The sequence below is a fragment of the Osmerus eperlanus genome, chromosome 15, assembly GCF_963692335.1.
Source record: "Osmerus eperlanus chromosome 15, fOsmEpe2.1, whole genome shotgun sequence".
Classification (NCBI taxonomy): Eukaryota; Metazoa; Chordata; class Actinopteri; order Osmeriformes; family Osmeridae; genus Osmerus; species Osmerus eperlanus.
The window spans coordinates 1,565,239-1,580,276 of NC_085032.1; the positions used below are offsets into that span (position 1 = coordinate 1,565,239).

The window sequence follows — 15,038 nt, forward strand, 5'->3', positions numbered from 1 at the left end:
TATAAGTCTTACCTACAACCAAAACACAGATAAGACAGGCCGATGTGGTTAGCGTCAAGACTCATACCAAGAAGGTATGAATTGAATTCGTTTTTGTCAATGTCGCAGTGGATAATAGCGTGTTAAGTCTGCTTTCTGCAAGAGGGTTAAAAATGCAAATTCATGTCTTTGTATTTAACTTGTGGACACTGTTTTATGATATGCAAAATATGTTTTTTTAAATACATATGTCTGCTACTTAATAGACACTAATCAATACACATATATGCCAATGCAGGTTGGGCGCACAGAAAAAATACAGAACTGCCTCGCGCCGAAGTTTGCAAAGAAGTTTGTGATTGACTACTACTTTGAACAAGTGCAGAAATTGAAGTTTGGAATCTATGACATTGATAATCAAACAATCGATCTAAGCGATGATGATTTCCTTGGAGAACTTGAGTGCACCTTGGGGCAGGTACTGATCTGGTTCCAAATAATTTTCCCCTTCAGCGTCTGTGTATTTTTCCACTGACGTTGTGTTTTTCTTCTCTACCCTTTTCAGGTTGTGTCAAACAGGAAACTGAGACGACCACTTGTGATGAAGAACAAAAGAACTGCAGGAAAAGGAACTATTACAGTCAGTTTACCTATTCCTTAAAGTCACTGTCTTGTCTGTCTGATACAGTGCATTGTTGATTACAAATTATATAAAATAAAATAATCTAAATGACCAATGCATTTGTATATTCATTTTATGTATGAGTAAATAAGTGACTTTGCCTTTATTTTCTTTATGTAGATCAGTGCTGAAGAAATAAAAGACAACCGAGTAGCACATTTTGAGGTGGAAGCCAGGAAACTGGACAACAAGGTACAAGCTAGATAGGAACGTCCCATCCTCCATCCAATAATGATATGACATTTACTTTCAACTCAATAATGATCCTCTAATTAAAAGGAAAAAACTAGCGTAAGGGGTCCCATTATCGTCCACCTAGCTCTCGACGCTTGTCAGAAATGTCCAAAAATGACGATATAATACAAATTAAAAACTTTGTCACAGCATTGTACTTTAATATATAGATACACACCTATATTATAACATTCTGGTTTTAAAATCCAATTGGGATATGCCTAGAAAGTTTATTTTCCTCATTTTAGCAGTTAGCCAGGGGGCCCCATTAGTGTCCGTCCAACCACTTTCAATGGAGAAATTTCAAGTTTGACGCTGCTCAAGGCAAATGCTACACATACGGTTTGAGAGCGTTTACATACTCAAATCTCAAAGTAAGAGGCTGTAATTTGGTGTGAAGTAATATAAGGTGTATACATATCGGTGAGTTACTGTCTTTCGTTGCTGCTGCATATCTTCTTTAAGAAAATAATGGAAGAAACAGCCGTGGACGATAATGGGATCTGGAATGTTGGACAGTTGGAATGGGATAACTGTAATTGTTTTGTTCCAGGATTTCTTTGGGAAATCTGACCCATACCTTGAGTTCTTCAAGCAAACAGAAACTGGATGGCAGCTGGCACATAGAACAGAGGTGTTGTCCCAGTACCACAGTTTTAAGGCTTTCTTATCAAAGGTCTCAATAGGCCGATATTAGACTTAAACTATTTTCAAGAAAACCTGCCCTCGTTCATAAATGTTGTACAGATTCCCTGTTTACCTGTCATTTTATATCTACAATATCATATTGCGCTTTTGCTAGTGTAACTGAGATTATCCAAAATGGCCTATCTGTAGTGGATTTAAAGGAGACTGTGTCTAAGTGATGTATGTGATGTAGTCTACAATCAGCTTCCCAGTCCCGTCATTATCAGAATTTTGATTGTCAGGTTAAAATGTAAACTTTTTGCTCTCAGCCTGATAGACCAGCCTCGTTTTACATGTCCAAACAGTTTGGGAATAAGAATGTATTTTTGGGTCTCCGGGATTGTTGTTCTCTACATGATGGAGCAAGTATGGTAGTAGTATGATTCATGTGATTGACTATGCCCCTTAGCAACCCATTCATTTAAACTGTAAAAAGTTAAGTGAAATTAATAATTTAGTCTGTTTAGCTAGGCTAAAGAAGATTTGTATAAAAGTAACTGACTTCACTCACGGTGCGTGTCCACTGCAGCGACGCGAATCGCTTGCCATCGCTCGCCTTCCCACAGTGCACCATGCTCGGGGGCGTGTCAGACAGATTAATGCAGAGTTGTAGTTCTCTAAAGTCAATGTTGTAGTTTGTATCAAGTCCTGGCAGAGTGTGCAGACTTGGGGTTTACATACTCACAATATCAATCAAAAACAACTCGACAACTAAAAACTGTTTAATACACATACACGTTGACGTGTAAAAACGTTTTATTATATTACTGTACTCTGTTAATCTGTCGATACGACTAGGGAGTCCCAGCAGGGCTAGCTAGTTACCACAGAACGAAGTTATGTAATGTGACGACACTGAATTTGAAAGTACAAAAAACCCACCAGGAGCACTGACAACGTCATCATTCTTTTTGTTAATGTCTCTGTACGAAAACAGAGACGTATCAACAGGACTGGGTACGCAGCCACACAGACGATTAGTTTCTCCTCCATCTTAGAGCTGAAAGCTAGAAATGTTTACCATGGTTGCTACGTGACGAGAAACAAGGAAACACTCCGATTGGCCATCGCTAGCGAAAATCGCTCCTCATTTGCATAAAGTTGAGAAAATGTGAACTCGAATCGCTTGAATCGCATCGCTACCCACAATGCACCACACAAGCGATTCTCCTGGCTCCATTGAAAATGAATGGAAAGCATGTTGTCACGTCGCTGCAGTGGACACGCACCGTCACAGTTTGGATGATTTGATGGTCTGATTTGATGTGATTGATTTGATGGTCTTCTCATGAAGGTAGTAAAGAACAACCTGAACCCAACCTGGAGACCCTTCACAATCCCTGTGCAGTCACTTTGTGGAGGAGACATGGACAAAGCTATAAAGGTGCATAAACACACTCACTAACCTTAAACAATTTGCTGATGTAAATACAGTCTCCTATTTAGTAAACCTAGATATACTTATGGGCTCAACATTCATGGTGATTTGTTCATGTCCCTCGCAACCATGCATTTGGCCAGCTGAACCAGATCACTTAGATCTGCTAATTAACAGATTATTGGAGTAAGATTGGCCCCATCATAGAAATATTGCACTTTTCATTTCAGACAATGCTTAAAGCCAGAGGAAACCCAAATCCACAAAATTGTTCTATGTAATTTAGGGTCTTATGTACATAATAGTAAGCCTCTAAAAGTATTAGACATTAATGTCAATCTGAAATTTTAATATTGTAATTTTAATTTCCTGACAGTGTTTGAATTGGGTGGGGTTGTGCTAGGGTATTTATGACTAAATAAATTATGCGAACCAATCATGAAAAATTCCACATCAGTCAAACTCAAACAAAAAAATAATTATAACATAATAATACTAGAGAGGGTACAATTTCTGGGGAAATTCTGAGGTGTGCTTGCGTCTGTTGCAGATGAGTTTTTTTACTTACATTTTACAACTAATATTTCTATATAATTTTAATAAGTATGCATACTTATTATTGTTGAAGGTTGCCTCGATTAAAAAGCTTACATTTGTTGGTGCTCATTTACACTTCAAAATACTAAGAGTGAAGTGTAAAATGAAACGGTGTTCTCTACTCATTTCCCTGAGATTCTTCTCATACCCTGCAAGAGGGGATGGTGATAGGCTATGTGGCAGCCTCACATAGTTGAAACAGTTGCATGAAAACGAAGAAATTGAGTAATCCTGTGTAAAAAAAATTACTTGAACTTCCCCTTACGGTTTCCCGTATAGTGATATTTTTAAGCAATACTCAAACTGCATTAATTAATTAATAAAGAACCCCCTTTGAATCTAGCTGATTCTAACAATGTTGTCACTGGCAGTATCTCAGCGGGAATCCCTATTCCAATATTACCATCTGCAAACTGAAAATATGCCTCCAAAAACGTAAATAAACTTGAATTTTTGGGGGGGAAAACTGGCTAATATAACAAGTTTACTGGAAGTGATCCGTGACAATAACAACATCCCTGGTCTGAAGACTAAGCACTCATGTGACCAGCTATCCATGCAGTAAGTAGGGAAAAGCGCTTTCAACTTTGTCAGCTTCTCTAATACTATCAGCCTCTCAATCATGGTCCTTGATCCTGGTCCTTGGGCCTACTGTAGCCCTGCATCTCTCTAATAATGCCAGTAATCTGTGTGAATGTGTGTGTACAAATTAGAATGGGTTTAGTTTCCCATTATAAGCTCAAGAACTGGGCACTCTGAAAAGTTCATATTCTGCAATTGTCCTCTTTATAACCCAACGGAGTGCAGTGCCGCGATTGATGTTGTTTGGATAAGCATTTCAACATCAAACTAGAGAGGGTACAATTTCTGTGGAAATTATAGGGTGTGCTTGCTTGCGTCGGTTGCACAGGGGTCCGTTTTTTAATGACATTTTTACAACTGATATTTCTGTATATATTATATAAAAATGTATAGGGCCTACTTATTATTTATAAAGATTACATAGATTTAAAAGCATCTTTTTTTTGCTGCTCATTTACAACTCAAAATACGAGTGAAGTGTAGAATGAAATAGATGTCTTCTCATTTCCCCTGCAAGAGGCAGCCTCATAGCTGAATCAAAACGAATAAATTTGGCAGACCGGTGTCAAAATTGACCTAATCTCTATGACTTAAACGTCCTTTTAAGTTTTTCCCTTCTCGTGATATTTTCAGGAATTTAGCCTACTCATATTGCATTCATTCATTAATAAAGAACCCCCTTTGAAGATTATTCTACGACGTTACCGGTGTTGTGTCCCTACTGGTTTCCGAACTAACTGGTTTCCCAGCGGTGCGTGCACCTATCAGTCTGCCTCTATCACCAGATTCGTCACAAATTTTTGTTTCCTATGCGATTTCGTGTAGCCTATGGCTGAGTGTTTCTTCGCTATATCTTTTGAAATCAATTCATTTCATAATTTTATATTCTGAACAAATGTAATGATTACTACATTACAGCCATTCACGCCATAATAAATGGAAGCTAAGAAAATAAAAGATTCGAGTGGGATTCGATCCCACAAGCAAAAACACATCCATCGCTGCAATTCTTTGCATTACATCGCGAGCTACTGAAGCACATGGGTATGGAAGGAATTCAGTCACGAATTAATTAACTACGTTGGCCTTCAGGCAACATGTTGTTTTGGTTCTTCTGAATCAACTAGTTACCGTAGACACTAACCGAATGTAGGCTACTCATCACGTATTTGTAGTAGCCTGTATATGTAGTAATATTCTACCCGCAACACAGTACTGAAGGTGTCGAATTTATTTGTGACCAGCGTCCAGGAAACTTTGTGAGGTTTCTATGATACATACATTTGTATTTTATGTCAAACAAACACACAACACTCATGTAATGCCATCATATTGTCTTTATTATGTGAAGCACTACACATGTTTGTATGAAGTACTATAAACAATTATTACATCTGACATCCAGGTAACTTTTGAGGTTACTTGGTTTGGGGTTCATCCAAAACAGCTGGTTACCTGTTAGGGTTACCTTTCCATGAATATCAGAAGTAGGATAATGTCTGTGCCCACGTTTCTAAATCATGCCACTTATCATAGGAGTCAATCAATCAATTAAAGTAATTTCACACAGTACTGTACAGCACAGTTAAGCGAGTATACAGTTAGGTCCATAAATATTTGGACATTGACACAATTTTCATCATTTTGGCTCTGTATACCACCACAATGGATTTGAAATGAAACAGCAAGATGTGCTTTAAGTGCAGACTTTCAGCTTTAATTTCAGGGTATTTACATCCAAATCAGGTGAACGGTGTAGGAATTACAATACATTTTATATGTGGCCCCCCCCTTTTTAAGGGACCAATAGTAATTGGACGATTGGCTGCTCAGCTGTTCCATGGCCAGGTGTATGTTATTCCCTCATGGGAGTTCGTTATTTCATTGACAAGGAGCAGATAAAAGGTCTAGAGTTCATTTCAAGTATGGTATTTGTGTTTGGAATCTGTTGCTGTCAACTCTCAATATGAAGTCCAAAGAGCTGTCACCATCAGTGAAGCAAGCCATCGTTAGGCTGAAAAATCAAAACAAACCTATCAGAGAGATAGCAAAAACATTAGGTGTGGCCAAATCAACTGTTTGGTACATTCTTAAAAAGAAAGAACGCACTGGTGAGCTCAGCAACACCAAAAGACCCGGAAGACCACGGAAAACAACTGTGGTGGATGACAGAAGAATTCTTTCCCTGGTGAAGAAAAACCCCTTCACAACAGTTGGCCAGATCAAGAACACTCTCCAGGAGGTAGGCGTATCTGTGTCAAAGTCAAAAAATTAAGAGAAGACTTCACCAGAGTAAATACAGAGGGTTCACCACAAGATGTAAACCATTGGTGAGTCTCAAAAACAGGAAGACCAGATTAGAGTTTGCCAAAAAACATCTAAAAGACCCTGTACAGTTCTGGAACAACATCCTATGGACAGATGAGACCAAGATCAACTTGTACCAGAATGATGGGAAGAGAAGAGTATGGAGAAGGGAAGGAACTGCTCATGATCCAAAGCATACCACCTCATCAGTGAAGCATGGTGGAGGTAGTGTTATGGCGTGGGCATGTATGGCTGCCAATGGAACTGGTTCCCTTGTATTTATCGATGATGTGACTGCTGACAAAAGCAGTAGGATGAATTCTGAAGTGTTTCTGGCAATATTATCTGCTCAGATTCAGCCAAATGCTTCAGAACTCATAGGACGGCGCTTCACAGTGCAGATGGACAATGCAAGCAAAGAAGTGGAATGTTCTGCAATGGCCAAGTCAATCACCTGACCTAAATCCAATTGAGAATGCATTTCACTTGCTAAAGACAAAACTGAAGGGAAAATGCCCCAAGAACAAGCAGGAACTGAAGACAGTTGCAGTAGAGGCCTGGCAGAGCATCACCAGGGACGAAACCCAGCGTCTGGTGATGTCTATGGGTTCCAGACTTCAGGCTGTCATTGACTGCAAAGGATTTGCAACCAAGTATTAAAAGTGACAATTAGATTTATGATTATGTTAGTTTGTCCAATTATTTTTGGTCCCTTAAAAAGGGGGGGGCACATATAAAATGTGTTGTAATTCCTACACCGTTCACCTGATTTGGATGTAAATACCCTGAAATTAAAGCTGAAAGTCTGCACTTAAAGCACACCTTGATTGTTTCATTTCAAATCCATTGTGGTGGTATACAGAGCCAAAATGATGAAAATTGTGTCAATGTCCAAATATTTATGGACCTAACTGTAAATGGGGCAAGTGAAAGGTTCTTTTGTCAGTAGCAACGGAGTCGGTTTATGGTTTGTAGTATTTAAAGAAGTTAAACAAAGAGCAAATATGGATCCTCAGAAAGTCCAAGAAATTGTTTCACTGAAGTTGAAGAACATCTATCCTCCAAACTTCACCAAAAGTGAAAGATCCCGTGTACAACATGAAGCCTTTTGGTTTCATTTGCTTTGTGTTGGGAAGCCACCATTGGGGCAGGACTTCTATTGTCCTGCATGTACTCTGTGAAGGAACAGAGTACATGCAGCAACATGACATTTAAAAGATGTGTGCCAATCACATGGCACCAGCCTGTGGCTACCGTTGCTTAAACTGACATTTGCCAACTCTGACCCGAGTTGACCTTTGGACTTCTGTGTTTGGCACTTTTCTTAATGTAAAACTATGTTTAACCTGTGTTCTGCACCTCTCTTTCACCAACCATCTCTGGAGGAGGGGATCCCTCACTGAATTGCTCCTCCCAAGGTTTTCTGGGAGTTTTTGCTTGTCTTCCTTGAAAATTGAGGTTGGTTGAGAGGCAGTTCTATGGGCACATGTGAAGCCCTCTGTGACACTGCTTGTAAAAAGGGATATTCAAAGGAGATGTAATAATTGTTTAAAGTACTTCATACAAACATGTGCAGTGCTTCACATAATAAAGACAATATGATGTCATTACATGAGTGTTGTGTGTTTGTTTGACATAAAATACAAATGTATGTATCATAGAAACCTCACAAAGTTTCCTGGACGCTGGTCACAAATAAATTCGACACCTTCAGTACTGTGTTGCGGGTAGAATATTACTACATATACAGGCTACTACAAATACGTGATGAGTAGCCTACATTCGGTTAGTGTCTACGGTAACTAGTTGATTCAGAAGAACCAAAACAACATGTTGCCTGAAGGCCAACGTAGTTAATTAATTTGTGACTGAATTCCTACCATACCCATGTGCTTTAGTAGCTTGCGATGTAATGCAAAGGATTGCAGCGATGGATGTGTTTTTGCTCGTGGGATCGAATCCCACTCGAATCTTTTATTTTCTTAGCTTCCATTTATTATGGCGTGAATGGCTGTAATGTAGTAATCATTACATTTGTTCATAATATAAAATTATGAAATTAATTGATTTCAAAAGATATACACGAAATCGCATAGGAAACGAATGTTTCCATGTTGTGTTACGCGTATTTTGATCGTATTGTCTGGGATAGCAGCAACGTTCTTAGTATGAATTTTTAATATGTGGTGTCAGAAGGAGCTTTGATGTCGGGGTAAATACGGCTATTGCCTCGGAACAAACTCCAAATACGTGATTAGTAGCCTACATTCGGGTAGTGTCTGGTAACCAGTTGTTCCAGAAGAAGCCAAATCAAGATGTTACCTGAAGGCCAAGGTGGTTACTAAGTACGTAACTGATTTGGTTAAGGGAGTAAGGTGGCTGAGCGGTGAGGGAATCGGGCTAGTAATCCGAAGGTTGCCAGTTCGATTCCCGGTCATGCCAACTGACGTTGTGTCCTTGGGCAAGGCACTTCACCCTACTTGCCTCGGGGGAATGTCCCTGTACTTACTGTAAGTCGCTCTGGATAAGAGCGTCTGCTAAATGACTAAATGTAAGTTCCATGAGCTAGAATAGCTCGTGGTGTTAAGCATTGGCCTTTAGTGTATTACGTGTTTTGCTCTAGTGCGATCGAATCCCACTTCATGCGAGCCTGCAAATGTTATATTTTGTCTCCATTTATTTTGTCGTGAATGGTAATGTAGTGCGTACGTAGCTTATACTTTCATATTCGCCGCAGCAAATATGAGATCCGACTTGAAAATAGCCAGTAATATGTTTGTGAATTTGTGACGAATCTGGTGATAGAGGCAGACTGATAGGTGCACGCACCGCTGGGAAACCAGTTAGTTCAGAAACCAGTAGGGACACAACACCGGCAGTAGAAGATGGAATCGCGATTCAAACAGTACCATCTGCTAACTGAAAATATGCCCCCAAAAACGTAAATAAGCTTGACATTTATTTAGTGGAACATCGCTTTCATAAAAAGCTCACTGGTAGCGATCATTGTCAGTAACAACGCAAAGTGCGATATAACCCTGTGTGGAGAAGCTGCCCCGGTAAATTGTACTACTACAGTTCGTCTTGGTAGCGATTGCGTTGGTTGAATTGGATTTAACGTTCCGTTGTACGGTTTAGGCTGAAATTAATTATTTTCATGAACAGATTGACAAAGTTTAGGCTGTGGCAATGAAGTTAAGGTTAGTAGTTAGATAGACTCTTGATTTAAGTAAGGGGAGTGCCGAACATTTTCTGTCGCCGTTTGACTTCCTACAGCTAGATCTACAGTGTAGATGTTTTTGTAGTGTCTCGCGTAGGCTACAGCGTTGCAGTTAGCCTACACCCACAAATCGTTTACTTGTAATGTAATGTCATAATAAATCCTACAACGAAAATGTATTTGTGAGGAATGTTTATTTTAAGGATTGAAAACAGATGCATCATAGACCATAGTATGTGTTGCCCGGGCAACAGAGGCTAATGTCATGATGCTAATGCTTCAGTGAAATAGTAGACTACCGTTTCCGAAAGTAGATGTGGGCCTACTTCCTTAATAATATCAGCTAATATTGTACATTACATTTCACAATTGTGTTTCACATCACAAAGTAAAATGAGTAAATAGTTATCACCCTGGCCTCTTTGCTTGTGGCGTTTCTGCAGCTGCCTTGCAGTAAAGCTATAGTTAGCCTAGCTATCACCCAAGAAGGGTTGCCAGGTCTGTGTGACAAAATCAGCCCAATGGCCAATCAAAACCAGCCCAAAAACCAGCCCAATATCAGAACTCAAAATATGCCCCTGCCAAACCATATACACTGCTTTTAAAGTCCAACAGCATTGCTATCATTGCCAAATGTATTGTAATATCTACAAAGTAACACCAAATGTTTAGTATGCCAGCATTAAAAGCAGTTTTTAGGAGGTTTTCTCTGGAGACTGAGAGCATTAGGCACGTGTGCACACGCACAGTGCGTGTGTGTATGTGGGCTTGTCCCATGTCAATGTGTGTACATGCTGATCTGGAGTCATTTTGGTAGGATTTGGGTATAAATAAATTATTTCATTCCAAAAAATATACAAAATAGGTCTACCCGAACCAGCGGACAAAAAATTCAACCCGCGGCAACACTTCAAAAGTAGCCCAATTCCGCGGGAAAACCGCGGACCTGGCAACACTGCCCCCAAGTTAACAGATGCGAAACGAATGTTCTGCTACAGGTAGTCACGCGTTTTCGTGACGTTAGTAACGTCAGTGACTGTGGCTAGCAAATTAGCCACCGTTAGCTTCACTTTTCACCACAAAAACGCAATTTCTACTTAACCCTTGTGTTATCTTCGGGTCATTCTGACCCATCAGTCATTGTGACCCACCGTCGTATTGCGACAGATTTACCGCATACAAAGACAAAGTGAAGCATTTTCTTTTAACCGTTGGGCTGTCTCAGACCCCCCACATTGCAAAGGTTAAAAGAAAATTATTTTAATTTGTTTTTGTATTGGGTAAAATTGGGTAAACACAACGATGGTTCGTTATGAACCTTTGGGTCATGTGACCCGAAGGCAGCACGAGGGTTAAACCATGCAACGGAACGTAAATAGAAATACAACCAACGCAATCGCTACCAATACGAAACTTTTGACACCTAGGTTGTCTATGTAGTCCAAATATTGACTGATCCTTAGGGGGGCGAAAATAAACAATAATAAATAATATATATGTGAGAGAACAAAGGTTGGGCCCTTGCCGAAGGCAAAGCACACCCAATAATGAAAGAATTATTTGCCACCAGTTTGGCTTGCTTTTTTTTGCGCCCCAGCCTCTTCACTCAGATCCATCCTCTGGTCTGCAGCGAGTCTCGAGAACCAGGCACTCTGCAAAGTTATAATCCAACGGAGTGCAGTAGGCTACCGCGATTGAAATAATGCAATTAATAAAGGCATTCACAATTAAATGAACTAGGCATAGTAAGGAAAATAGGGAAATTCTGTTCGTTATTTTGAAGCGAATTCGCTTTTACAACCAATATTCAGCTGCTTTCAAAGGGGCTGGCTAGCTAACAGAATGACAATATACAGTGGATATACTTTAAGTATAGATCAGTGGATTTTGTTACATAAATGAATGTGTTTACTGATGTCAAATCTGCGTAAGAAGCTTACCAAGATTGAACTAATGCGATTAACAAAGGCATGTGCAATGAAATTAAACTAAGCGTAGCCTACTAAGGAAAATAAGGAAATTCAATTTTGTTATTTAGAAGCAAATTCGCTTGTACAACCGATAATCAGTTGCTTTAAAAAGGGTCTGGCTAGCGGACAGAGCGACAAAAAAAGTAAAGTCAAGTATATACAGTATATACTTTCAGTATAGATCAGCGTATTTTGTGACGTAAATTAATGTGTTTACTGATATCAAAACTGCTAGTACATTGCAAATGTACAGGCGCTGTATGGTGAATTAGGCCTACAATTATGACAACTGGCTCAACCTTTGTGCATGTAATGACTTCTGTTATGAACGAAATGTTTAGATGTTTGTGGTGGTAAGACAATTTCACAGAGAACCAATAAAGTACATTTTGATCAACATAACAATCAATTTATAACGTAGGAGAAAGCAGACAGATGAAGGCTAGCCTACATAATCCTTTGCATGAATGTAGGCTACCACAGCATTGGCAATTTTACTAGAATAGATGTGGAGGTTGAATAACTACTTCAGAGATGACATAGAATTTCAATTGTGATCTGAGAAATATAGGTACCAAAACCACTGCCCGTGATGCAGTCAGTGATTAAGATGTCAGTGGCCGTGATAAAATTGGTGGCACACACACACAGACTCCTGTAATTATAGATAGGGCACAGTGCCCATGAATGCCTTTGTTAATTGCATTAGTTCAATCCCGTTACTGCACTCCGTTGGATTATAAAAAGATGCAAAATATTAACTTTGCAGAGTGCCCAGTTCTTGAGGACCAGAGTGAAGAGGCTGGGACGCGAAGAGAGCAAGCCAAACTGGCTACTGAATTATTTTTTACCATTTGATGTCGAAATGCTTATCCAAACAACGTCAATCGCGGCACTGCACTCTGTTCGATTATAAAGAGGACATATGCAGAATATGAACTCTGCAGACTTCCCAGTTCTTTCTGTGATCGTGGGAAACTAAACCCATTCTAATTTGTACACTCATAGTGCTTGCTTTGAGTGTGGCATTTCAGCAGACGGCTCAAACATAATATTATAAAGCTTGACTAAGCAGATTTTTTTGCACCATTGCTGTGCGTGACTGTTGCTATGAGAGATTGTTTGACATTGGCAGAGCTGTCGAGATGTCAATCAAAACGTGATCAGCCATGATAGTGGCTAAAAATGTGCTTTTTTTGAACTAGATTTTCTAATGGTTCTGAATGTGTGGATGCATAATGAGACGCTAAACTTTAATATCATATACCTTATACATTTTCTCTATTTCAAACCAAGTTTCTTCTGACTTTAAATTTAACATGCCTATGATTTCATAACCCAAATTTGAATGTATTTCGACACATGGTCAAGATACGTTTAGATTTTTATACAGGCTGATGACGGTTATACAGGTGACAGTGGTTATACAGTAGAGACATAGTATATAGTACAGTAGTAAAGCTGTGATGCATGTGGGACAGTGAATGGGCATGGATTGATAGTGAGTTTAATCCCAAATCCAAAATCCAAGAGTTTAATGAGATTAAGGCAGAATCCCAATACTCTGTTTTACCCCTACCCCTTACCCCTAGCCCTTAGTTTTGCGCGTTCCCGTGAGAATAAGTGGTGTCCCAATACTCTTTTTGATCGAGGGCTAGGGTTAAAGGCCGAAATATGCTTCTGCGTCTCCGTTTACGGATGGGCGGGCGTGCGGATACGCACGGATATGGACGGATAGACTTTGTTTATGGTTCTCCGTAGGCTGTGGGTGCTGAAAACAATTCACCGACAGAAGAGTAGGTGGCGCAACGGTTTTTTGTAAGTCGTCGTCGAGTGTTTATTTACCTAGGTTATCGAGAAGTCGGAGCGAATTTACAAATTAGCCGTTTCATCAATAAAATACGCACATTTTCAGTAACTACACTGCCCATTTCTCGTCACATTTGAATTCAGATGCTGATTTACATGTACTGTTTAGCTGAAATATGAATTCTAAAAACTTACAGCAATGGCGGTCAAAGGATTCTGTTCGTCCTGTTTATCACGGCAACCCCGCCCCTGACGCAAGCGGTTCTTAATACTGACCAATCACAGCCAAGGGGGTCTCCGTAGCTCTCCGTAGCTCTCCGTAGCTCTCCGAAATTACGACGGATAGTTAGAAAATTCAGGAGGTGCACGTCGAGCTCTCCGGGGCTCTCCGAGGGCTCTCCGAGGGCTCTCGGAGAGCTCGGAGAGGGCGTTCCCCGTAGAGGAGGGTGTTCCCATGTGTCCGTTTTTCGAAAAACGCAGAAGCATATATCGGCCTTTAGACGAAGGGGTATACGTATACACCCCTTAAAACCAAGTGAGCTCGGGAGCTTACTTGAAACCAAGGCGGACAGATCATCCAGAGTCCGATACATGTAATATTTTCGGCTTTAATATTTATAAAAAAATTATGACAGTCTTGTTTTGTGCTCTACATAGTCCTGTACATGTATTTGCAACCATGTTCTTAATTGAAACGTTTTTTTTAAATCGCTAGTTTGCTACGCTAACGTTACATTGCTGATTTGCACAACAGTCCCGCATTTCTCTGATTAGCCTTAAATGGACTCCATGCATGTCTACAGTTTTAATTAAACTCCATTAGCAGCGAATTTCAAACAAATTTTGTTTGATATCAGTGCATAACACTACTTGCTTTGGAGACATCGATATACGTAACCATAACCAAGTGGTATCTCATTTCATAGGGCTATGTAGCCCTTACCCCTCAGTTTCGAGACACAAGGGCTAGGGGTAAACTAAGGGCTAGGGGTAAGGGGTAGGGGTAAGACAGAGTATTGGGATTCGGCTTTAGTCATAGACATTATGTGTCGACAGATTTGCAATGATCTACAATGATCCTTTGCTGTGTGCAGACTTTTCGTTTTTGAAGTATCTTTAACATGTTTACTCTTTCACCTTGGTCTTTTGGTTAGTTGAAACCAAACCTTGCTCTTTAACCAAGTTTTCTATGGGAACGTAGTTACCGTAAATAAGGTCACTTCTAGTGCAACCTACATAAAGTTGTCAATAATGTTTAGCTGTATACATGGCAACTTTTTCCCTGTTATCAGGTAGAATGCTACGATTATGATAATGACGGATCCCATGACCTCATTGGAATCTTTGAGACCAACATGACCCTTCTGCAAAAGGCTTCACGCACTTCACCGGTGAGAGTTTGTTTATTTTTTGTGTGCATTTGTTTGTGGATTGTGGTTATTATTTAATACGTTAAATATTTATACTCCTAAATAATGTTGTTTACACAATGTTCTTAATCAATGTTCTGTGTCATTGTCCAAAATGCTATGTAAAAACAATTATACTATTAATAATTGGGTGACCTCCAAGTCAATGCAGTTATAGATGCAA

At 39.7% G+C, this 15,038-nt stretch overlaps 1 protein-coding gene across 6 annotated transcripts in view; it reads left to right on the forward strand.

Moving 5' to 3' along the window:
• Positions 1-15,038, forward strand: part of cpne3 (copine III) — a 62,030-nt gene that overhangs the window by 13,783 nt on the left and 33,209 nt on the right. For 4 of the 6 annotated variants that reach the window (XM_062480282.1, XM_062480284.1, XM_062480285.1 and 1 more), the window contains exons 3-8: positions 278-457; positions 545-619; positions 782-853; positions 1,449-1,529; positions 2,877-2,966; positions 14,738-14,836. In XM_062480282.1, coding sequence (XP_062336266.1) covers positions 278-457; positions 545-619; positions 782-853; positions 1,449-1,529; positions 2,877-2,966; positions 14,738-14,836 — 597 coding nt within the window. The remainder of the gene's footprint in view (positions 1-277; positions 458-544; positions 620-781; positions 854-1,448; positions 1,530-2,876; positions 2,967-14,737; positions 14,837-15,038) is intronic. The other 2 variants (XM_062480286.1, XM_062480287.1) reach the window with 2 other exon arrangements.